The 26,744-nt window shown below is 35.9% G+C and overlaps 1 protein-coding gene across 1 annotated transcript; it reads right to left on the reverse strand.

The window, feature by feature from the left end:
* Positions 1 to 534: 534 nt before the first annotated feature.
* LOC114244838 (uncharacterized) lies at positions 535 to 25,023 on the reverse strand. The gene is made up of 22 exons (XM_028176752.2): positions 23,807 to 25,023; positions 22,512 to 22,664; positions 21,827 to 21,939; positions 21,596 to 21,749; positions 21,092 to 21,224; positions 20,681 to 20,811; positions 16,156 to 16,359; positions 15,683 to 15,826; positions 15,263 to 15,436; positions 14,428 to 14,590; positions 13,800 to 13,934; positions 12,975 to 13,182; positions 11,952 to 12,117; positions 11,335 to 11,496; positions 9,479 to 11,258; positions 9,205 to 9,403; positions 8,401 to 8,584; positions 7,269 to 7,447; positions 5,936 to 6,129; positions 5,272 to 5,463; positions 3,810 to 5,183; positions 535 to 2,672 (listed from the first exon to the last, which is right to left on the reverse strand). The coding sequence occupies exons 1-22, from the start codon at positions 24,614 to 24,616 to the stop codon at positions 2,491 to 2,493; spliced, it is 7,134 nt and encodes a 2,377-aa protein (XP_028032553.2). The 5' UTR covers positions 24,617 to 25,023; the 3' UTR covers positions 535 to 2,490.
* Positions 25,024 to 26,744: the final 1,721 nt, after the last annotated feature.

A 26,744-nucleotide genomic window follows, 5' to 3' on the forward strand; every position in this document is an offset into this window, starting at 1 on the left:
CATCGCCTGTGACAATCAACAATGCCAAGGTTCAGAGCCAAATGTACCGTCGAGGAAAATCTGTTGAAAAAAAAAAACAAAATAATACTGTTTGTTGTCAAGTGTTTAAAGGCAATACTGATCCTCGGGCATGTTTTGAAACGACAGCAATCAAGCTTACCGTTCGCATTGCTAACGCAATTATTATCTTCACAATATTTAACGGACGTCGGAAAATAAAAAAATAGAAAAGTACTGTCAAGCCTTGTTCTCGTATATTAAAAATAAATTTGGCAACTCGTAAATTCAATTTTATTGGTAATAATTACTTGAAGATAGATTACGACAGCTGGATTTTTTTTTTTATTTTTTTATTTTTTTTTTCATCTAAGCGTCTTGCTCAATTTCATTTATTGTGGAATTGAATTTGAAGGCCACAGTTACTTAAAAATGTACACCGGGTAAAAATGTACAAGTGGACATCGGGTATCTCATACCTTAGACTAGAATATTAGTGAGTAGCGTGAAGAGCAAGTGGAGGGAAAATAAAAACTGTTATTGTTTACGGATTTCTTTATTACATATCCATACAGCGCTATTGACAAAATGCATTGTATAGCAAATTTAAGACTTCGAATATTAACATGGAACATTATTTTTGTACAAATGATAGAACACATAAATAATAAAAATAAAACATAAAGCCATTAAAAATCTTTACATTTAATTTTCTATTTTTCTTCTGGTGAGCACGAGTAAGTACATCAATATAAAACAAGAACGTATCTATTAAATCAGTCATGTCACAAACTTCTTACTTAATAATATCAGAGTCATCAAACTGTTTTCATAGATCTAAATTCTCAAATTTTTTTTATTTAACATCATAAAATCTACTACTGTCATTAAATATATTAAGTGTTGCAAGCTTAAAAAAATAATAATTGCAGAACGATATGTTTACTGGTGTACGTGACCTTCCAATTTCCAGATCAAAGGAGAAGACTGTCGAACAAAGCTTGGAACAGCGAGCCTAATTTCTTTGTTATCACCAGATTTATGAATGTAAGATGCAGCTATTGTGTACTTATTTCGATAATCCGATTTCAGTTTCTGATTTAAAAGATGCTCCTTGCAGACCATTTCGTTTACATTTAAAACTTTTGAAATAATTGTGATCGGAGGATATTGTGACCAGTTTGGGATTTTTTGTCGTCGATAAACCCGGCCGGTACAAACATTTACCGACCCTCGTACAAATAAATACCGTTTGCCTGCCTTGAGACGAGAGGTTTAAAAAACATATTTGGATGAAAGGCTTTGGAGTTACAAGTACGTTTGTATTATAAATTAAAAAAAACAGCATTCCGCATATTTATTTATAATATTTAAACAATCCATACATATAATGAAGTACACAGTGTAATTCAAATTAAATATGAATTGATAACTCCGAAACACACACCAAAGGAAAAATAGAAACCTGAATTTATAAAAAATAAATCCACAATCAGATCGTTTCGTGTTTCCATTGTAAATTGATTCAAAACAAATATGTTACCGTTTTATATAATAACGCATTTGTAGCTCATATGTAAAATACATATCACGGAGAAAAGATTAAATGAGTAAATCGACTGTCTAAATACTTCCGATACTAAGGGAACCTATCTAACATTACATTCTCGATAAATACTTCGTGTAGGCTATTAGTTACTTAACTTAGCTTAATTTTAAGATAGCGCCTCCATTTAGTGATAAAAACTATTTAAAATTAGAACTATGTCCCACACGCATTAAGAAGAAATTGTTCTGGAGGCGGAAGTAATAAAAAAAAACTAAATCCATTGATTATTATTATTATACTTAAATACTACGTAATCAGCAGCATATCACATCGATCGATCATTCCATAGCCACGTACTTATCAAAATATGCACTTGAATTATTAATTAAATTTGTACGTCAAAATTGAATTTTATGTTTATTTTAAAATTTATATTCGATATTCTGCTACACGCTTAGAGAGACTCAGCAAGGTGATCATAGTGAATTAGGACAGAGATCCATTTTATAATCTCGTATATCCGGAGAAATGTGACGAATAGATTTGAAAGTTTTTTTTCTTTTTCTTAGTTAGTACAGAATTACCCAGCAATTTGTGGAGTACAAGCTTCAAACTTGCTTGGAAGACCGTTTTCATCTTAAACGTAATACGAGATATTATTTTATAAGGAACATCGAATGGTAAACATATGAGGCTGACTCTTTACCAATCGATTAAGAAATTGAATAATTGAACATTACACCAGACTCCACAGAACCATTTTTGTCCGATTTAATTTTTCACAAAACGTTCACAGCTAATCTTAAAAGGAATACATTTTATTTAATGTTATCAAAAAAAATCCGCTGATGTTTCATTCATTAGGAAATCACAATTTTCGACGAACACACAGCACGCACTGATTTCACGAATTTGTAAAAATAACGTTGTCGTTGTCTCTATATTTACCACTGGGGATTCGGGGGTAAATAGTCGGGGGGATAGGGATGTGCGGGTGTAGGGGGAGTGAAGGGAGGGGTAGGGGTGGAGGAGGGCGGTGTCCCGTACGGCGGGTAGTACCCCGCACTGCCGCCGTAACCTCCGTAGAAAGGCGCGGCGGGATACGGGCCGTATCCCATGCCATAGCCTGCACATAACGACACACATCATCACCCAAATGTAAGTAATACTATTAATTTAAAAAAATCAAATTTTGAAATTTCGAAAAAAAAATGCTGTAAGAAAGCAATACGTATGAAGTGACGAAAGTTTAATCTTATAGTCGTTTGATGGCAGATTCATCAAACCAATGTATTCATCAGTGCATAGGTGTGACTAGCTTAAGAGCTCATTCGGTCATATCTGGCAATTGGCCAAAAGGACATTTACTTAGCTAAGTAGAGGATTTGTACTTAAATACGTTGTTTAAAAAACAAGAATAATAGGGAAGACCAAGAGACATTCGCTAAGCCGGTTAAGTTTACTGGTTGTAGAACGTCTTGTGATTCCGCACGGGTAGGTACCACCGCACTGCTAATTTCTGCCGTGAAACAGTAATGCATTTCGGTTTGAAGAGTGGGGCAGGCGTTGTACTGTAAAAACTGAGACTTAGAACTCATGTCTCAAGGTGGGTGGCCACATTTACGATGTCCTGCCTATTTCTGCCGTGAAGCAGTAATGCGTTTCGGTTTGAAGGGTGGGGGGCAGCCGTTGTAACTTACTTGAGACCTTAGAACTTATATCTCAAGGTGGGTGGCGCATTTACGTTGTGGATGTCTATGGGCTCCAGTAACCACTTAACACCAGGTGGGCTGTGAGCTCGTCCAACCATGTAAGCAAAAAAAAAAAAAAAGGGCTCCGGTAACCACTTAACACCGGACCGAGAGCTCGTCCAAACATCCAAGCAATAAAAAAAGTAAGAGGCTTTGTACTTTTTATACGTAGTTTAAAAAATAAATATAATAATAGATAAGATTACATAATAGATTTGTTTTATGGCATAAACGGATACGAATAGACCGAGCGTCTTATCCTTTAGCCACAACTTCTCACAATCGGTGCATATATTAATTTAAAAGACTGCAACAGTAAATGTAGGAGGTAGATTTGTCTATACAAACGAAGTATTTCTTTAAAAGGGACCCTAGACCAAGACATGTGAACATCAAGGTATGTAATTACGAGCAGAATCGCTGTGACGTATTAATAATAGCGTTAAAGACACTACATAGTAAAGATTAGGCCTGTTTATCATAATAAAAAAGTTTAACAGAATTTTGAATACCTGGAAACTGTCCATAATGAGCTTCTGGCGGAGGATTTCCAGGCGGGTATATCTGGCCCGGTGGCGGCATGACGTGGGGCGGCATCGGGCTTGCCGGGTGCGGCACACCCTGGGCGGCTTTACTCATGTCTACAGCCGCGGTTTGTCCCGGTCCCGCACCCATCATGCCGCTTTGAGTTAGATGAGGCGACATAGCCGATGCAGATTTGTTGTTAAACGAATGTGGACTGGTCATAGGTGAATCTTGATTCATCCCCGGCATCGGGAGGCGATTCATCATACGAGGATTAGAATTTTCAACTGGTGCGACTGGGGCTGTTAGTGAAACATCATTTTTTCTACTTTTTGACTGAATCCCGACTAGTAGACTAGAAACGCTGTGCGTCATTCCTGAACTTGAAGGATGTCCGTCGTTAGATAGGGATTCATTGCCACCTTCCACTTTCGCTGGGGACTTTTTCTTTTTTGACTTTGAGCCTGGCTTCTCTTCACTATTCGGTGAATAAGACTGCGTGATGTCGTCCAAGTTTTTCCTAAAATCGGGCATACCCTCTTTATTTAAAACGCTTGCAGTTTTTTCAAGCTGACTTAAACTAGATTCAGTCTGTGGCCTGGTGCCGGGACGTTGATGTCTATAATTCTTAAGTAAGTTCGTCTTTCTTTCAGTTGAGTCGTTACGGGGTGTAGAATCGATATAATCGTTTACTGCTGCTATTTGTGACTTCGGTAATTCATTTGCATTATCCATAATAGGTTTTGTTTCTAAAACTTCTTCGGATGGCAACTTTTCATCAGTTGTTAACACAATAGGACGCGGTTCGGATTTACGATCTTTTTCATTGTATTTGTCTTTCTCTTCTCTAATATCGTTTTGTTTTACTTCAGTTTTTAATCTTTCACTTTTGGCTTCTGCTGGTGATTCTGCGTTCGATTTACTCGGCCGGTTCGGTTTCGTCACGATTTTTTCTCCACCGTCCGAATCGTTTTCGTCACTGTCCAAAACTTGTGTTTCACCATCAGAAACCGCCTCAACTTTGTTTTTTACGTCAATTCTATTATCGAATCTCTTTGGCTCTTTTGGAACTCTAGTTATGCTGACGGACCCGGGTATGTTAGGCCTGATCATTCTACCTTGACCCAGAACGGATCTCGGTCGCAATGCACCATACGACCTCATTTCGCCTAATCTGTTTCTTATTTCGGCTAATTTTTGACCTGGCATCATAGGTCTAGCTATTTTATTCTGACCTATCATGGACGGTCTCATAATTCGTTGAAGGCCAGGCCTTGGTCCAATTTTTGAGGTGATGGTAATAGCAGAGTTGTTTTTCAAAGAGCCGGGTATGTTTGCCGACGATGGTCGATGTCCTAAAACTATAGCAAAATTTAATGTTAAAGAATACACCCAACAAATTAAAAAAACATATCAATGAAAAAAGTAAAAAAATAAAGTTATATATACCTTTTTTCCCCACTGGATTATCCTTTCCTTCACCTTTATGGCCGATGCCTTTGATCGCAGTTTTGATGGCAATGATTTTACCAGATTCCAACTGCATGTAAATACCTTTTGGCGACTTCAACACCATTACACGTTGACCCGCCTTTAGTACTATATTAGTTTTCTCGGCCGAATTCGTTGGTATTACGACATCTATAAACATTTTGTCCTATTTAATATGATAAAATAAAAAAACACTAGTTTTCGTTAAATAATACCATTTACTATGAAACATAGTAGGGGGTCGTCCGTAAAATATTCTAGTTTAAAACTTTTTACGAGTAAATTCTCTGACCTTCTTTCCACAATAAACTGGTAAAGAGAACAGCACTGACTTTTGAAAACATCAAATCCAAAAATCAAACCAGAAAATGAAGTAGATCGTCGTATACAACGGACGTATTTTATAGAAGACTTCTAAGCCATAACTTTGGAAATTACAAAATTTAAAGATGACTATAGATGATAAAAAAATTCGGAAAAAAGGCGTTTTAATTTAAATATAATTATGTAGGCAAGAAAGAACGGATTAATCATACGTTTTCCAAACAGGTAGTCTAATGAAAAGAGTGAGCGAAAATTGTTTAGAGACAATAAAGGTTAAATAGAGACGGTTAGGACTGACCTTGAGGCAAAGTCATTTCCTGGGCGGTCATCCCCTGCCTTCGCCACACGTCGGCCGGTATCCAGCGCGCCCCGTGCTGCATGGGACGCACCGAGGCCACGGGCCGCTGTATGATGGTACCGTCGGCGGTCCGCACCGTGCGATACGCGGTCGTCGGCTTCGGGGCTGAAGCCGCTTTCTTTTCTAACTCGTACCTGATTTAGCAACAATTTTTTAAGTGCGAGAGAACTACCACTGCTTCCAATAAAAAAACTATTCTCTTACAGTGGTACGGTAACGTATAGTACTCGCCAATCTTTACGGCCGCTCTGAATTTAGCCGTCGGTACGAACTTGCGCATGGTACAATCGGGTGGACATTTCATAACCAACATTTTTTTTTTGTAATAATGATAGCAACGAGAAACAAATAACAAAGAAGTAACAATATGAAACTATTCTGAACGCGACGATACTGTCAGAGTTCAGCGAATATGTGATTGGTGTACGAACGTAGCACTCACACTAACGCGCGGGAGGCGAGGGCGCTTGCGGGTGGAAGAGAGCGCGCGCGGGCGCGCCCTGCCTCAAGGTCCCGCGTGCGTCCCGCTGATACGATTTTGTGTTCTGCGCAGCGTAACGCGGCTAGGTTCGGAACGGCCATACGTAGTGTACGTACGTGTAGTTTTCGTAATAGGCAGTGTAGGTTAAAATTTTCACTTTTTTGCTTAGGTGGCTCACAGCCCTGGTTGTTAAGTGGTTACTAGAGCCCATAGACATCTACGACATAAATGCGCCACCCGCCTTGAGATATAAGTTCTAAGGTCTCAGTATAGTTACAACGGCTGCCCCGCCCTTCAAACCGAAACGCATCACTGCTTCACGGTAGAAATAGGCGGGGCGGTGGTACCTACACGTGCGGACTCACAAGAGGTCCACCACCACCACCAGTAAGTGTTTAATAGAAAATTTAAAATATCAATTCGTTTGAGCAATCTAGCTGGCGCGTCCTATTTTATACGCTGTACATCGAAGCTTGTTAAATAATAATGAATTCGAGTGGAATATTAAAGTTTTATTTATTTATTTTCATACAATACCGAGGGTTGAAAGGCTATTTAAAATTAAATAAGCGACATTTCGATTAATACGCGAGATTTATATTTGTAATTGAAGATGCGTTTTATTTGGCATTGACATCAACTGTTCGATGTTTTTAATTGAACTTTTTGAAGTTTTTTTACTGATATTTTTCCCAATTTTTTTACTTTAAATGGCTCTCTTGTAAAGTGGCAAAAACGTCGCTTAAACCAACCTTTCACCCTTCGATATAATTTCCATATTTCACTACTCACCCTCTTTGTGCAAGTCTCTTTTCAGCACTAGACAATTTTTTCTCTTTCCTGTCTACGAGCAAAGATTCGTGTTGAAATGGTTCCTTAGTTAAGAGCTTTCCGTTTTGAGCTATAATACCTTGCATCACCACGTCGATGTACTTATCTTTGTGCTCGGACAGGTCTTTGGGATCTGTTTCCTGCAATCGAAGGAAATCTCATTAAATACGGTTCGCAAGATATCTGCGAGGTGATAATTTAGTGACGTCACGTGACGAAGTGACGTGTCGCTGAGAAGTACGCACGTGATATCGGCAAGACAAAATGAATCCTCTGATCAAGAACAAAAGGAAGCAAATTAAATGCATTTACTTTTACTGGTGGTAGGACCTCTTGTGAGTCCGCACGGGTAGGTATCACCGCCCCGCCTATTTCTGTCGTGAAGCAGTAATGCGTTTCGGTTTGAAGGGTGGGGCAGCCGTTGTGATTATACTGAGACCTTAGAACTATATCTCAAGGTGTGTGGCGCATTTACGTTGTAGATGTATATGGGCTCCAGTAACCACTTAACACCAGGTGGGCTGTGAGCTCGTCCACACATCTAAGCAATAAAAAAAAATAAAAAAAAATTTTCAAGTACATAGATACTTTTGTCATAGCGTTTATTTATTTTTGCTATGCATTTAAAAAACAAATGCATTAAGTATTAAACTATAAAACGAACAAGAGAGTTGCAGTCATTTGAATTTCTTAATCTATACTAATATATAAATCTACAGTGGTTTTTACGGATGTTCCGTTATAACTACTGAACCGTGCATCCGATTGACTTGAAACTTGATATCCATGTAGAAAATACATGTACTTAATGGATAGGCTAATATTTTTAGGAGTGTTGGACTCCCTAATAATAATGACAATAAATAATAATGTTAATTTTAAATGCTCAGCGAAGCGGGCGGGTACGGACGGCTAGTAATAAATAATAATGAAAGCTTATAATGACAACAACAACAGATAATCTTTAAATTCCTGGAGCATAATATTAGCAGAACCAAGATGATGATGTTTCTAAGAACAAGTAGCATAATAAGTTTACATGATTATGATAGAATCCTAGACCAATAAGAAATTTACATAAAACTAAACTTACTTTCTCGTCGTTATCAAAGCATAGATTCGTGATTTCTTTCATAGACAAGACGGCGTCCGGGTTGCATTCGTCGACGACGCGATCCGCCATGCCCTGCTTGTTTATCTGTCGATCGTATATCTTCTTCTCCAAACAGCAATCCATTACGAAACGATAGACGAAGCACGGTTTCCTTTGGCCGTATCTTGAAAACGAAGTTTTGTATAAGGCAAATGATGTACAAATACAATTTATTTAATAATAAATCGGTAGAGAGGGAAGATGTCGCCCGAAGAAGACATGGATGGAGTGTGTGAATGATGATATGAGAGAGAGAGAGAGAGAGAGAGAGAAGTGAGTGTAGAGCTGACGACTGATAGAAGAGAATGGAAGAAAATAATTTGCTGTGCCGACCCCACCTAGTGGGATAAGTTGGAGAAAAAAAAGAATAAATCGGGTCAAGTTTTGCAAATTGTAAATGTGTTTATTTATTGGGCCTAAAAAATAATGGATATCAGTACTCTTTACAGCTGCTCAATTCGCCGCTGAACACAAATTTAAAAATCGAAATATATTTAAAAAAAAATAAAAAAAATATGTATATATGTATGTAATATGTAAATAGACGGTAATGTGAGGGGCCATCGTAAAAAGACTTGGATGAACTCTGTGATAGAAGATATATGATAAGATGAAGAAGTGTGATGTGGTAAGTCTGAATGGAAATGAGGAGATGCTGCACCGACCCCTATATTGTGGGGGGATAAGGGCAAGGAGGAAAAGGACATCAATATTGTAATTAATATGAAGTAGGATTAATGTTACCTGTAGACTCTGCACACAGCCTGTGTGTCGTGGCACGGGTTCCAACTGGCATCGAACACGATCACTCTGTTCGCCCCGACGAGGTTGATCCCCAACGAGCCCGCCCTTGTCGAAACCAGAAACAGATACACATGCGGATTTGTATTGAACTCGTTTATGAGTTTCTCGCGTTCGAGAGCGTGAGTCGAACCGTCCAATCCTAAAACCATCCAAAATTATCAAGTATCAAATTAGTATACGTTAACATTATTATTTATAATTATTTAAATCTTACTGTAGTAGTTTGTGTTCCTTTCCCAGGGACAATTCGTTCCAGGTATATAATTTCTTTCAAGAAAGTCTTCAATGAGATTTAACGTGAACAAACTTTGGCTGAACAAAAGCAGTCTGTCTCCTAATTTTATACTTTCGTTCAAAATGTAAAAGAACAGTTCCATTTTTGCGGAGTTCTCAATAATCCCAGGGATGTAGTCTTTCAGTAACTCGGTAGCCCAATCATAAGTCATTTCCTCGGCCTTTTTCACCATCGCCAATTCTTCTTCTCTATTTTTTTTCTCTTCCTTCTCGCTGTCTTCAGACTCTGAGTCGTCGTTATTTTTATCCTTGGAGATTTTTCTATCTTTTCTACCTTTAGCCTTTGCTTTGTTTTTGGCTTTTTGTTTTTCGGTTTTTTTACCGTCTTTCGATTTTCCTTTGGGCCTACCTCGTTTCGGAATATCTTCTTCAGATTCGGACGCGTCACTCTTAGTTGCATCAGTTTTCTGTTCATTTTCGTTTCTCTTTACCGGCTCAGGTTTGAGTTGAGTCGGCACAACAGCCGCATTCAAAGGTGGTTTCTTTTCATCCTTAACAATTTTCTTCGTATCCAAATCAGCAATTTTCACTTCTCCATCTGATTCAGATTTGACTTCTGCCTTCATTTCTTCTGCCTTAAACTTATCAACTTCAGTTTTGAGTTCAGTTATAGGCCACGATGTTATTGGACTTCCTGAGCTTGCACTACCCAAAGGCGGTTTAGTTTCGAGATGCTGTGGGAAATTGGGATACTGACTAGGATAGGTAGAACCAGGATTCTCAGATTCCGGATAAGAAGCTGCATTTTGTGGATAACCATAGCCCGGATATTGGGCAGTGGGACTATTTTGCGGTATATTAGATTCAGATTTGATATTATTCGTCGGAAAGTTGGGTGTTGTTGCAGGCTCATTTTTAACTAGTTGTTGATTTGGCACGCTTGGATCAGGAGCTGCATTTTCTAGAGTATTGTTGGCATAGCCCGGGAAATTTGAATTGATGTTGTCGTACTGATTGTACTGAGCTTGAGTATTCGGACCAAACGATTGTTGGTTATTGGAATAAGGCGGCGGTGGATACTGTTCGTTTTGATAACCTTGTGCTGGTGGATTCGAATATGGTACAGGTGGGACGTTGGCATCGTATTCCGAGTAGCCTGGTTGATTGTGATAACCGGGATACGGTGGTCTCTGCTGATTTCCATATGAATCCTGATTATTCGAATATTGGGGAACGGGATTGCCACCAGGATATGGTTGTTCAGTTGGTGGTCCGTTATAATTCGGTGGATAATTTTGAGAATTTTCATATTCAGCTGGAGTGTTACCTCGAAAGTCGTGGGTTTGAGGTTGAGGAGGAGGCTGATTGTTAGGATATTGAGGGTTATTGTAGTAACCCGAATTTCCGTAATAGTTACCGTTGCCCCAGTAATTTTGATTGTACCCTTGATTACAATCAGGGTTGTTTGGTGGATATTGATTAGGATAATTATTTCCATACGGCGCCTGTTGTTGTTGATAGTAATTGCTATCGTAATTCTGATTATAACTCTGGTTCGGCGGATAATAACCTTGTCCAGGGTTTTGGTAATTAGGGTAAGGTGGGTAAGAGCCGTTTGATGTATCGGATCGGTAGGCATTCGGTGGTCCATATGGTCCATTAGGCGGATATGGTGGATTATTGTAAGCATTGGAGTCTGGCCGTGAAGATGGACCGGTGGTGTTAGGTGGTATTGTCGCTGCTGGCTTTTTAGGAGCACCCTGTATATAAATAGGGAGTTAATTTTTTTTATTCGAAATAATGTAAGAATAAGTTGTAGAAATTTGTAAGACTTACTCGTGTTTTACCCGTTCGTCGCGGTTGTGCTTTACTATTCCTAGGGCGACCTGATTTCGTGACTCCTCGTAACTCTTCTAAGTCCAAATCTTCTTCGATGGCTGCATTTAGTTCACTTCGTTTTTTGAGAAAATTGTATAGAACATCTGGATGATTCCATATCTATTAGAAGTTAAAGCAGCATTATTTACATCACTGCAATAATAATTGTAAATACGACATGCTTTAACAAAAACCGACTTCAAATAGAAAAAAAAAGATATTCCAAAACAAATGAATATACACTAAAAACAATAATCATCGAAATCGGTTGGCGTGGTATTGAGTCATTGAGTTATTCGTCTATTCGTCGCGCACGTACTTAATGCAAATTTAAGACTCATATGTTTTTCTCATGGATACCGTTATCAGAACTGGACTAAATTGAAATGGGACCACACGGGAAGCGTCAGCTTTCTCATAGAAAAAAGAATCATCAAAATCGATTCACCCAGTCAAAAGTTATGAGGTAACAAAAATAAAAAAAAAACATTGTCGAATTGAGAACCTCCTCCTTTTTTGAAGTCGGTTAAAAAGATTCATAATCTACTGAAATGATAAACAAAAAGCAACTTTACCTTACAACAAATAGCGAATGCTTTCAATGGATTCGGTACAGATGTAGAACGAACGACTTCGTTCATAAATCTTTCGTATAGTTTACGTTGTAACGACGTCATACGCACTAACAGAACGTATTCTTCCTTCTGGGGCAACGTTGATTGTAAGACTGCGTGTGAACGCCTGTTTATTGAAAAGGGCAAATTAAACATTTTACATTGAATTTTATGAAAAAAAAAAATATCGGACTCTGTGTCACTTATGAATTCAAACTTTCAGTAAATTTGTCTTTATGAATTTTATTAAACACATTATTCGAAAGAATTAATAAAGTAGACTGGCTAATTTTCATAAGTTTATATTAACTGCCTATTAGTATTATATATACTATATATTATACTTTATATTGTATACTATATATTATATATGTACTAATATAAATTAAAGTTTATATTAAGTTATAATAACTGCCATTAGTTTTATGAAATTTGTTTTAAGCATCTGTACTAAACTCTCACAAAAGTTGAGCTGATTTAAATACTGCTTCAATAAAATCACTATATACTAATGTTTGTAGATATTGTTAAAAACTGACTTATGAGCCAATTTTAACGGTTGATTACTTTTAACTCTTCTACTGCCGTGTAAGTCACCGGTGCCCTGAATTAGCGCACTCTTCGCGACCTTTCTGCTCGATCTTTTTACTAAGGCGCGGAATATCTATCTCTAGGAAAGACAAATCCGAAGTTACAGAGAATGAATGTATTTTTAAGAGAACTAAAAGACTAAAACATACATTCAAAAGAAAACTTATATCTCAAAGTGGGTGGCACATTTACGTTGTAGATGTCTATGGGCTCCAGTAACCACTTAACACCAGGTGGGCTGTGAGCTCGTCCACCCATCTAAGCAATAAAAAAAAATAAAAATAAAAAAGCAAAGGGCAATCCAGGCGCTTAGTAACACGACGACGTAATTACTTCGGTGCGCCGCGTAGGGCACCGGTGACCTACACGGCAATCAAAGGGTTAAAATATTACCTTTGCACGAAACCAACAAGCAGCGAGTGCAGTACGTGGGCCCTATATCTCATTAGCCTTATGTCCTGCGGTGTCGAATCTATGCACTGCCCGTTTTGTATCGGCCTCTCGAACATATTGCAGAATTCAGTCTTACTTCCGAGATAGTTGGGACGCACAAAATCCACCATGCACCAATATTCAAGTAAATTATTTTGTAGCGGATAACCTGGAATTATAGTTAAAGTATACAAATATAAAAATATAGTCGAAAATTCCGAGTCGTTTAAAGCACGACTTTGTTTTTTTAACAAACGAAAACATAATTATTTTATTTTTAAATTTTATCACTGCATAAAGAGTTATATGTGAAAGTAAATGTTGTGTCTACATCCTAATATACAATAAAAAATAGGCAGTGGACACATTGTTATTCTTCATACACAATGTATTTAGTTTATGTTAAATTTTAAAATTATTTATTAACCTAAATAAGGCGATAATTTTGTAATAATAAGGGCCATTTTATTGTATCTTAGGAAAAGCGAAAAAAAAAACAATAAAATTTATGAATGTTTTTTTTTAATTGCCGATAAGCAGACGAGCATACGGCCCACCTGATGGTGAGTGGTTACCGTCCCTCATGGACGTCAGCAATGCCAGGGGCAGAGCCAAGCGGCTGCCTACCGTTAAATACTCTCCACAAGCCTCGTTTGAAGTTTAGGTTTTCATAGCAATTTCAGTTTTTATTACTTTGCATAATGTATAACCACATTTAAAGTTGTTACTGGAAGACAACGATATATTTATAATGAAGATCAATAATAAAAGTTAGCTCGTATATACCTGTAAGTACAACACGACGCTTTGTTCGCATTTGTTTCAAAGCATAAGATATGTTTGAATGTGAATTCTTAATTCTGTGGCCTTCGTCACATATCACCAAATCAGGACCGGGACGTACTAACGCTTCGTACATTTCTGTAAAAACGAATATCTTTATCAGTAATATAAATGCGCTTTAGAAATGTATATAGGATATTTTAAATGCTCTAGATCAATCATTCTCAAAATGGGCGATAACGCCCCCTTGTGGGCGCTGAAGGCCTAAAGGCCTAAGAGACCCAGAAAAAAAAGGGGGGCATTGTGTCTAAACAACTAGCCTCTAGGCTAGGGTGACAATATGTAATTTCATCTAGGAGGGCTCTTAGACACCACTGAGCTCTCACTATAGTGGTTTTTAAGTAGGTGAAAAAATGGGAGTGCTAAAAAATAATTTATTCTTAAAGTGGGCAGTAGACAAAATAAGTTTGGGAACCTTTGCTCTAGATGAATAGCTTGAGTGGTTCCACATACACAACATAAATAGCCTATACCCACGACGTATCATGTCGTCGAAGTTTCAACTGTATTTCGAACAGCTATTAAACAGTGTAAACACAAGACTTTGGCAAACAGTACAAAATAAACTTACCATCTAAAAGTTTCTTGTCTTCATGAGTGGGTGTGTCTTCTTTTTTCTCGTCTTTTTTTAGTTCATCTTTAATTTCAGATTCAGTCTTAATTTGTCCATCGCCGTCATCTTTATCCAGTTTTGATTCGTCGGACATTTTAGATAGATTCGTAATATCTGAGTTCTGCAAAAATTTGTTTCATATGCTTTAATTTAACCTATGTCTTTTGAATATACATATAATTTTACAATTCAAAGATTTATATTTTTTGCCAGTTACTTTAACATTCTGTGATTTCACTGAACATTAATAGTGGGAGATTGATAATCAATTTACACACAATAATTTATTAATGATGAAAATAATTCAAGGTTTTTTTTTTGTTGTAGTTAAGTGGACGATCTCTTGTCTCAAGTGTTATTAAGTGGTTGCCAGAGTCTTCAGCTGTCACAATTTGTACGCCGCCACTCACTTGATAATTGAGGTGGATGTATTAATTGTATTCTATATATTATGTACATCGGCTATCCCATTCCGCAAACCGATAAAATAGAAAATACAAGAAAAAACTTCGCGTTCGCGCCGTTAACATATGATTTCATAATGTCATCTCCAGTATTCGTTATAACAGCGCGCTAAATGAAGCTTAATCTCACCAAAATCGCAGTTTTTGCGTTCAAAATAATCGAATTTGAAATGTAAATCCTTGAGTCAGTCTTGAGTGTTCTCTAACTCGCCATTTTTTATTGAAATACATTTCCTTTTTTTATAAACTTTACGGACTTAATTCTGATACAGTATAATGCAGTTATAATATAGATAGATACAGTATAATAAGTAGATAAAACTGCTTACTTGAGTATCTTCATTGCCTATTTCAGGTTTCTTGTCATCTTTCTCTTTCTCCTCCTTCTCTTGTTTCTTTTCGTCAGCTTTTCTCTTCTTCCTTGGTTTTTTATCTTTCTTTAAACTAAGCAATCTGTACAACTCGTAACCAATCATAAGTACACCGCCACTTGTCGTCCAGTCCTAAAAATAATAAAGTACATTAGTTGATTGATAACCTTACTTAGAAAGTAATTAGTCGATAATTGTCAAAGTTGATAAAGGTTAAGTAGAGACCTACTAATCTATCGTTTTTTTCTTTAATTTTCTTATTTAACCTTTATCACTTCATAAAAATAAAATCAGAACTTTTAAATTTATTATGATATTTGAGCCTTTTCACTCTTATCAAGTGTATCCAGCTAAAAGTGGATTTAAAATAAACTTTACCTTAACAACTTTCGCTCTCATTTGTAAAGTTTTATGACTATCGTTTAGAACGTAAATTGGAAAGTTTCTCGATCGGACTTCGCCGTGGGCCGATAGTGAACTTGTTGATGGATCTAAAGGCAGCCACATGTTGAACTCTGCAACCTGAAATTCGACATGTAATAGTGTTCTAACATTTTATACGAATTTTCTTTTACAAATTATATAAAACTAGATAGTTCTCTGCGGCTTTGGCAGCAAGCTCAAAAGTGTAGTGTAGTTTCTCGTGGAAATAAAATGTTTTTTGGTATAAACATTTGCCTATGTCATTCTCTTGACCTAACACTATCATTTAAAAAAATCTTTGTTTCGTTACGACAAACAAATAAAAAAACCAAACAAACAACACACACTTTCACATTTATAATATTAGTTTAGACATTGAGGAAAGCTGCAATTAAGTTTTGACGAAAATATTGGATATCATCACTTACCCAGTTTTGAAGCGTATTTATTGGCATTATACATAAAACGGTTTTCGAACTGGTATGCCTTAGAAACACGTCACAGAAAGATACTATTTGCAGCGTTTTCCCGAGGCCCATGGAGTGAGCCAGGATACAACCAAAGCCCGTTGATGTTGAGAATCGTTCTACTGATTCAATTATATTGTCAAATAGAAATCTTACACCACCAATCTGAAATATTTTGTAACTTTCAAGGAATTTGTGTGCAATGAAAACCTCTATTTTTTTCTAATATTAAGATGGGTAAGTAATCTACCAGCACACTAAGCTACTTGCTATTAAACGGTGCTATTTAAGACTGCAGAGTTGGTACTGCTGTCCTATTTTATATATACTAGTGGTCTCCGCAGTAGTTGAATTTCGACTATAATTAATTGAAATTAAAAGTTTATACATTATTATGGTTCTATTGTCAAACACTATTATACTTTTATAATAATACAGATATTAATATATTCTATATAATACAGATTTCGCCAAAAGTACACTAATATATAATAATATAAATAATGTTAAAGACAAAAAATATTAACCTATTCTCAATTTGACCACATTTTAAAGAATAACAAAAGTTTCACAATAAATAATACACAAAGAGTATATGTATGTGTGTCAAATGTAGTGTGTGTAATGTTTTCTTTATTGATTTAATATATTTTTAATGCATAATTTTAAAACAATATTAGCATTCTGCAATTCTTTTCTATAGTCGTATTTTTAATTCGACGAAGTCAACTGACGTTTACTGTGTTGTCAGTTTTTGATGAAATAAAAATAGTGTTGTGGCAAAGTGAATGATTGAAAAAACTCCTGAATTAATGAAATTGCCTGGATTGTCTAGTGAATAGTTAGTATGCCGAACTGCCGATATCGGGTACGGGGTTCGAATTTTAGTCGTGCTTTGTACATACTAATGAGTTTTCGACGATTATGTTCCTATAGTATCTACCTATACTGAATACCGAGTGTTTTAAACATTAAGGAAAACATTGCGAGGAAACTTGTAAGACTGTACTATTTTCAATACATCATATAGTTGAAACTATAGATGTATAAAATATAACAATTATATGTAGGTAATGAAAATAAAAAAAACTGATTGTAGTTATAGTAACCGGCAAAGTTCTTGAGCCAATTGACCTTGACTGCGCAGAACCGAATTTTAGATCACTTTGGTGGTGAGGGTGAGGCGCGACGGCAGGGGAAATCGTATCGAGCGCGTTATTGGTAGATCAATCGAACCTTGCGTCCCGCACCGCGCCCTCGTTCCGCTTGCTCCCAAAAGTACGCTTGCGTACAGTGAAAAGTCTATCGTTATTCATCGTTAAGTTATTTGTTATAATTGCTTGTTGACTTTGTTGCCATTGCTATATGTTGAGTGTTTGTTGATTTTTTATAAAAAATACACTATGCCGCGACAAACTGGTGTAGTATTCAAAAGAAAGGGTAGAAAAATTGTGTACGACGTATATTGCTTCATTATAAAACAGGGGAAGAATGATATGGAAAAAGTAAAACAGACTTCGGAAGCAAGAAAAATATCAGTGAGTAGTGAGTGGCTCGGAATGAAGCTTACGACGAATTATGAAAGAGCTAGGCTTCAGATGAAAAAAAAAAACAGAAAGTAATCGGAAGCTGGTAATTGAAAAAAGTAACATTCGATTACTACGAATCGAATATCTCCAAAAAATCATTAATTATAGACAAAAAAGAAGACCGAACCGACCGAGTTGTAAACTACACCAATGAGCCCTATGTCGACTCATCACGATGATAGCGACTCGGGTGATGAAAACAGTGATGATGATGATGGTCAAGATTAGGATAACGAAAAAAAAATTACAAATACCAGCTTCGCTTCAACTGAACCAAGACCTGGCAACAGCTCTAGTTTTGACTTAATAGAAGGAATATCTATTTTACCCCAAGATTAAATTATTACAATTATTAACCTATATTTTTTGTTGATGTTCTAATAAATATATAAATAAATACATAATATGTTGATTTTCATAATTTAATAGCATTATGACGCAGAGTAATTAATGTTTTTGCACGTGAGTGTACCATGCGCGAACTTACCCCCACTACGTCGACAAATGCTCAAGAAGTTTGCCGGCTATTATACATACTACTAGTAACATATATTGAAGCACTTTAATACAATTTTATTGTAAAATAGAAATAATGTTCTTTTATAGTTTGAAATTATTAACTCTTCACACTCATTTTTCATTCATGTGATTGAACGAGAACTGACCGCATCACTATTACTTTAAATATAACAACATTATTTTACAAAGTGACATTAGCTACTGTCAGCTGGCTTCGTCTAAAAATAAGACTATATTTTTTAAAAACGAATTTTTGAAAAATATTAGCATTGTGCACTTCTTCTCTATATCTTATACCTTTAAACGAACAATTCTTGTATATATACACTCGGGTGCAATGAAAACGAAGTAAAAAATATTATTTACTTCTTTTTATTTAAAAAAATACATAATTTTTTTAACATAAGGTTAAAGGATAGTTCAATACCTATTCAATGATACCACATAAGACATGATAAGTTTACCTGCCTGCTGAAACAAAACGACAACAGCAAACTCCAAAAATCTCCCTCAACTCACTGCAGTTTGCAAGACCAACTGCAGGTATAAAAAGGCATCTTTTGTGTAAAACGTCATCAGTTGCAAGCCAACACTTAACCTGATAAGACCCCTAGTGACTCCAATTGCATTTGTCTGAAAAAGATGGATACTACTCCGGAAAAAGCCGCTCAAGTCGTCGCTCTGATTGAAGCGGGCCAGAACCAGAGTGCTGTAGCTCGACAACTGAATATCAGCCGATATTCAGTTCGTCGTGTGTACCAGCGCTATCGGGAGACTGGTGGCTTTGAAAGGCGACGAGGATCTGGTCGAGCAAGAGCTACAACACAGCGCGACAACAGATTTCTTGTAACGACAGCGTTGCGAAATCGTCGTTTGACTGCCGTTGAACTTGCGCAGCAGCTTCAACAGGTGCGTGAAGTGGTAGTCAGTAGGTGGATAGTCAGAAGGAAACTTGCCAAAGGTGGTTTGACTGCGCATAGGCCAGCAAATGGCCCTAAATTGACGCCAGCTCACCGCCGGGCTCGTTTTCGATTTGCACAAGAACACGTCAACTGGACAGCCGACCAGTGGAAAGCAGTCCTGTTCTCAAACGAGTCCAGAATGTGTCTTCACGATAATGATGGACGTGGAAGGGTCTACAGAAGGCGCTCAGAGCGATTTTCCCAATGTTGCATCACAGAACGTGTAGCATACGGCGGTGGTTCGTGTATGTTCTGGGGAGGTATCTCACTCGAACGAAAAACAGAGCTTGTCTTCATCGTTGGGGCCAATATTAGGCGACAAACAAGAGGTCTAACATCTCAACGATACATAGAGGAAGTTCTACAAGAACATGTCGTACCATTTGGCCGTTTAATTGGAAGTAACTTCCTTTTTATGCATGACAATGCAAGACCTCATACCGCTGCGATAGTGAGACAATACTTACAAGAAGTAAATGTACCCGTGATGGAGTGGCCAGCTCGGAGCCCGGACCTTAATCCGATTGAACACTTGTGGGACGAATTAAAAAGAAAAATTAGAGATCGAAATAGTGCTCCAGCTAATCTCCAGGAGATACAAAATGCGCTCAAAGAGGAATGGGACGCCATGCCACAAGACTTTATCAGAAACTTGATAGAGTCGATGGGGAATCGGTGTGAAGCTGTAATTCGGGCAAGAGGGGGGCAATACTTGTTACAAATAAATGATTTTTCAGTATTTTTTGTGTTTTTTTTTTTATTAATCCCCAAATTTTAAACGGTTTAGTTGAGTAATCATTTTGTAATAAAGATTAAATTGTTGTTGTATTTTATTTTCCTCAAGAAAGTAACCTTATCTCCACTTATATGGTATCATTGAATAGGTATTGAACTAACCTTTAACCCTATGTTAAAAAATATGTTTTTTTTTAATTAAAAGAAGTAAATAATAATTTTCAAAAAATTTACATATGTGCGATTTCATTGCACCCGAGTGTATATTTTTATAATCTGAATCTCGGAAACGGCTCCAACGATTTTCATAAAATTTTGTATACAGGGGATTTCGGGGGCGATAAATCGATCTAGCTACGATTTATTTTCAGAAAATGTTGTTTTATTCGTGTTTTCAATAATCAACTCTTCCCAACATCTATTGGCGAATAATAATACTATTTTTCTTAATTGAGGGCAACTAACCGCTTTAAAGACACAACAAGATGGCGTTATCAAAAAAAAAACGAGCAAAGCTCGGTCATCATCTATTCTCTATAAGTGAGGGAAATTTCATACTCCTCCGTCTGCGCAATTCGTAAAAAGAGATACAAAGTTTTTGCTTCACGTATTAATATTTAGATTTCGCTAATATAAAACCAATAAATAATTGTATAAAATTATTTTTAAATTAATACGTACTTGATGTGGTTTGATAACCCTAGCTATTTGTGGGGCCAAGAATATGTCTTCTTCGGCTTCTGGATGACCAATGTTGATAAGTACTCGTCCTTGTTCATCAGGCACATTGTACACATCATTCACATGGAGCCCTGAAATTCAGATATTTTTTTTAACCTTCAATGAGTTATTAGATAATGACTAATTATTGTTATATAATTAATAGTTATTCATAATTATTAGTAGAATGTATTTAAATGTAAGAAATCTATAGAATTAAAATTGGAAGATCAAAAAACAAAAAATCATTTTCTTTAGGCACATGCTGCTACAGTATGAATAAATTTTCGTAAGCTTTTTTCAGTTCAATTACTTTAAGGAAGAAACCTCAGTTTTTACACTATGCAGAATCTTAAAGGAATGGATAGAAACCTGAATTGTTAGGGTCCTCATCTGCCTCTGGACTAGGTGGCACTTCAGAATCTGATAGCATTATACAATCATCAGAATCAGATGAAGACGATGTCGACTCTTCACCACTGCTACTGTCAACAATTTCAACAACCTGGAAATTCACAAAAAAAATAATAGTTAATTATGTTGCATATTTATGGATTTATGGTCATAAATATAACTTTGCAGTTTAAACATCTCAATACTGTGTACTCTATAAAACATTAATTATTTTTATTTCCTTTTTTGTCAGTCATGATCACAGTTGGCTTTGCATAGTCAATACTTTAGATAAAGTTACTTGTTTATGGATTATTTATTTGATGTGAACATGTATCAACAATTTCATTTCGTAAACAAGTGTTTATGTATTAAATTATTTATTATTTATTAATCTAATAAATGTTTAAATGTGCATAAGATACATGTTGATGCACAGAGAATTTATAAAAGATCAGTTACATAGTTGTTGAAAATACCAACCTCTTTTTTCTCAGTTTTTTGATCAAATTTTCCTAATTTAGCAGCACTCGATGTGGTAGGTTTAGGGATTTTCATCATCTCAACCTGCCCTTGCTTCATTGTTGTCTTTTTAACTTCACCCGATGGCAACTTCACTAATACTGTATTCGGTAAACTGGAGATTTAAAAGAATAATATTGTTTCTTCATCAGACACAAAAATTTAACAAAGCTTTGAGTGTGTGGAACTTACTTTAATTTCTGTCCTCCCATTGATTTCTTTAATATTGATGAACCTCCTTGTAATAATGATAATGTCTTCTGATGAATTTTGTTTTGTCTATTAATAGCTATTTGTCTTTGTACCTGGATTAAGGAGGTAATTTTATTAATATGCATGAAAGTGATTGCTTCTAATATTGTAAATGAGCGCTATGACATGTCCTTCTTCAAACGAGGCTTGTGGAGAGTATTAAACGGTAGGCAGCGGCTTAGCTCTGCCCCTGGCATTGCTGAAGTTCATGGGCGACGGTAACCGCTCACCATCAGGTGGGCCGTGCGCTCGTCTGCCTAGTTTTTAAATGTTTTTAAATGTTGCTTATTCAACAAGGCCTAACTTATATTTCCTCCTATTACAGTTGGTATGCTGGAAGCATACACGTGATATGACTACCTGAATCTTATCCTTGTTATATATCTTTAACAAAAATTATAGAATTTGAGTAAATTCAAATTGAGACCCTAGGTGCAATAGTCAAAGTTGTTATTTCTGTGGTTCCACCTGATTAGAATAATTGTATTATTATGTATAATCTATCTATATTCTATCTATCTATATTTTAGTTTATTCATTATAAATAATAAATAATTTCGATTGGTATAGGAATTCATAATTATTTGATTTATGTAATAGGCGAAGGAACAGTTTATTACACTACCTCTCGAATAATTCTTTGTTGTTCCTGTACACGAGCCAAACGTTCAGACTCCTGCCTCTGAGCAGCTAGTGTTGATGCATCCAGATTCTTCTCATCCATGACTTCTCTAATATTACGACGTACATTCAAGGCATTAGGATTTGTTTGCTTTTTCTGAAAGTCAAAATCATGCAGTGTTATTTTATGATATATTTTTTTCTTTTTGACAAACTAGTAACATGTTGCAAAAGTAGGTAGTCCATTTTCATGTCAAAGATATTTAGCTCTAACATTCAATTCAATAACTTAGAGAAACAATAACAGCAATTCTAGTGTAATTCATATTTTAGTTTTGATTTCATCTATCACATTTTACAAAATAACTAATTGCTATATTTTATTAATATGTTTATTTTTTTTTTATTCAATTTTAAGCAGTGTTTCACAGCTTATCATAAAATAAATCAGGTTTTTGCTATAATGTAGTGTTCTATGACTTTTATTTTTCAATTTAATTTTAGAATTTATATCTATACTTAATAATATTATAAAGAGGAAAGATTTGTTTGTTTGTTTGTTTCGAATAGGCTCCGAAAGTACTGGACCGATTTGAAAAATTATTTTTCCATTAGAAGCCGACATTGTCCCTGATGAACATAGGCTACTTTTATTTTTTATTTTTAATTTTTTTTGGTTTCATGTGTGTTTTAATGTTTCCGAAGCGAAGCGAGGGCGGGTCGCTAGTTATTCATATAATATGAGAATTCCTAATTTTGGTTTGGTCTAATATAAGTTTTGATTAATATAAGTTTAATGAATTCAAAATGAAAGGAAAATGGGCATCACCATGATTTAAAACTTTTCAGTTTAACATAATTTCTATGGTAGAGTTTTTATCTATTTCCAGCATAACACTGGTAGGATTTGAAAGTATTAAGTAATAGGTTTCAAGAAAATAAATTACAATCAACACATTTGATTATATTACCATAATTGGCAAAAGTACATAACTGACTAAAGATAATATAAACAATATTAATCACCATCAACTGCATGATGCAACAATAAGTGATCTCATTCAATTCAAATTATTTTCTAATGTCTTATTCTTTTCGATATGAAATATCTTATGATAAAATAGCCAGATAGTTGAAAATCTAATATTTAAAGTAATCTACATAAATTATTAAGAAATGTGTGTGTAAATTTAACAATTCTTTTACTTTCATATTTTACTAAATGAAGAAGATAAATGGATTAAATATTACATTACATCAATAGCATATTTTTGAATATAATTAATAAAATAAACTGACCTCATCACATTCATCAGTTTTTTTTCCATCAGATTGTGATGTTTCATCGCCTGCTTCATTTTTATTATCTGCCTTTTCAATTATTTCACCTATTTCATTCATCTTGTCTGATACATCAAAATCCTGACTATTGTCCTCTGATTTAATTTGACCCAAAAGTTCCTCGGCTGTTTTCTCTGAGCACAGCTCACCTTCATCAACTTCAGATATCTCAACATTTTTTGTGAGATCTAGTTCACTTTCATTTATGATATCACTGATTGACAACGTTTTAGGCTCTTCTTGTCTATCTACATCTGACTTTTGTGCCTCATTACTGTTTTTCTTAGTATCATACAGTTTTAGCTTAGATTCCACAATATCACCAGTTTCAGGATCTAAGTAACTTTCATTTTCCTCCTTCAACTCCTCTACTGCGCTGGGATTCACAACAAATTCCTCCTCTGATAAACCATCACTATCTGATTCACTATTATCACTAGAAAAGTCACTTAATTCTAATACATTATTACCAGCTAAGCTGCGTATTCGGATACCAGTATCCTGCTTGAACTTTTTAGTGAAATCGTGAAAAGCTTTAACTGCTTCCATTTTTCTTTTCATACTCATTGGCCTCGGTTTTGTAGATGCACGTCTTCGAGGATTCATAGCAGCCACTTGTGCATAATGAGCTCGTTGTATTCTAGCTATGGTTTCGTCCTCGTCCTCACTCTCTAGCATCTCTTCTTCGGATTCCTCTTCTTCTTCTTCTTCCTGAATCCGTCCTTTCATTTTATTCTTTACAGCATTTACTCCGCCGGTACCATCCATGGCAATAGTTTCTTGACTTGTAAATCAGTGACAGTGTGTGTGCCTAGAGTGTGAAGGCATTTTCACAGCATCCTTCAGAGAAACGGTGGACGCATTTGTTTACCTTACTTGCACATTTCTTAATTTCGATATTTAGCTATACTTATGGAAGTTACATTGTCAATTTAATTATTGTTTTAAATCGTATTCTTTGAAAACTATCATACAGGACGCGGCTTCACAATGTGTAAGCCGACTTATTCACATAATGCAATATTTTTAATAGAAAAAAACAATGTTTAGATTAATTTAATTTTAATTACTACTGACAAAATTAAATCCACAATTAAAATTTGGAAGCCATTACTTCCGCAATAAATACTAAATAGCCTATTCAACTATGTATGTATGTACCTATTCGAATTTATGTATTCCGACAAGCGTGTTTACAAAAATTGTGGACGGGTTACTACGTCACACAGTGTCATCTAGTTCGTATTGCCGAATTGCAATAAAGTACTTAATTGCATATCAAACCATACAATTATTCATACTGTTGTCACAGATGTAATGATAAGCTGTCAATGAAAATGCATCCTTTTGGCGAGAAAGCATTACGTCTAAAAATAAATCAGCAAAATATTTTAAGCATTGGCAACATTATCGATTTTTCGTCAAGTTACTAGAATATAAAAATATGAGATAGTCTTTCTGAAAAATTAAAACAGATAGTTGAAGTAAAAGAAACTAAAAGTTCATAACAACTGTGATTTATTTTGTGAAAAAAAACATGCCTTGGAATGAGAGCCCTCTTTCTTTTTCATTTCATGACAGGAAAAAAAACTATGAGTTTTTGACTGCGTATACTAACATAAGCTGTTTCAATTATGGAGCTATTAGAATCTCTCTATGGCAGATTTGATAAGCGATTACGTTTTTTCAGAATTGCTAGAAAAGCTTACAACCCATCTGAGTTAAGCTCGGTTATGAAATTATCATAGTCCATAGACACCAATCTTCTTCGAATTTTCATTTTCCTTCTAAATTAGAAACCGACTATGTTCTTCATTCAAACGAAGCTTTGTAGCTGAATAAATCAGGACAGCCTTTGCCTAAGCGTAACATCACCAGAATCGTAATGCTTTGTTGAGTGAGCCAACTTGCGTCGAAAGTCGTAATTTAAACTTTTTATTTATATTATATTGCCCTAAGTCAGTAGGACAAACTTACGTCACACCAGTGGACTTCCTACCAATAAGAGTTTGGATATTGCCATTCCAAACGGATGACGCGAGTAAATCGGATGAGAAAATCCAGGTCGCACACTGTGGTAGTTTTCCAATTATAGCACAAGAGCGCATTATGCGGCATAATGCTCGACTAAGCTTCAGCATAATTCGGCATTGTGCGTCACTGAGTCGCATTATGCTCTGTAATAGGAAAACTACCTGTATTAGCAAGAGCAGTGCTTCGCAGAATCTACCACCGGATCGGAAACGGGATTCACTGAGAAGATCCGGCGAGAAACTCAGTGGGCTGTGTCAATGGGTTAATTTACTCGTCGAGCCCTTCGTCGCAGGCGACGGGTTCAGCGAGGACGGTGACCTGTGCTTGAAGTACCTAAAAGCACCGTTAACGGATCGGGAGGATCCGTAATAACGAGGTGGATTTTTAAGGCGGTACTTACCATTTTAAGTATATGGGCAGTGCACCATAGTTATCACAATTATTAAGACGGTGTATAATGCGTTTCAAATATGAACTTGCATGGACCTGCGCCGTAGGTATTGTGTCGTCAAATCGTGTAGTTGTCAAATCGAAAAAAAATAGGTAAAGTCAATAAAAAAGTTAGGAATTTTTAAATATTTTTTTATAATCCAAATCTTTGGGTTCGCCTATTGCGCTCACTCCACCGCTTGAGTAATTATCATCATCGTCGCTCATCCATAGATTATACATAAAAATAAGAATATAAATTAAAATAAGACACGACTTAAAGGTCTTAGTTACCAAGTCATAAAATAACGTACATATATTATAGGGCCCGACAGTGTTGCAGCCTTGATTTTTAAATAGGTTTAATTTACCTCGACCAGTACTCAACATTTCAAGAAAATTATATGGGTGTGTATGGTTCATTAAAACAAAC

This window comes from Bombyx mandarina, chromosome 22, assembly GCF_030267445.1.
Source record: "Bombyx mandarina strain Sakado chromosome 22, ASM3026744v2".
Lineage (NCBI taxonomy): Eukaryota > Metazoa > Arthropoda > Insecta > Lepidoptera > Bombycidae > Bombyx > Bombyx mandarina.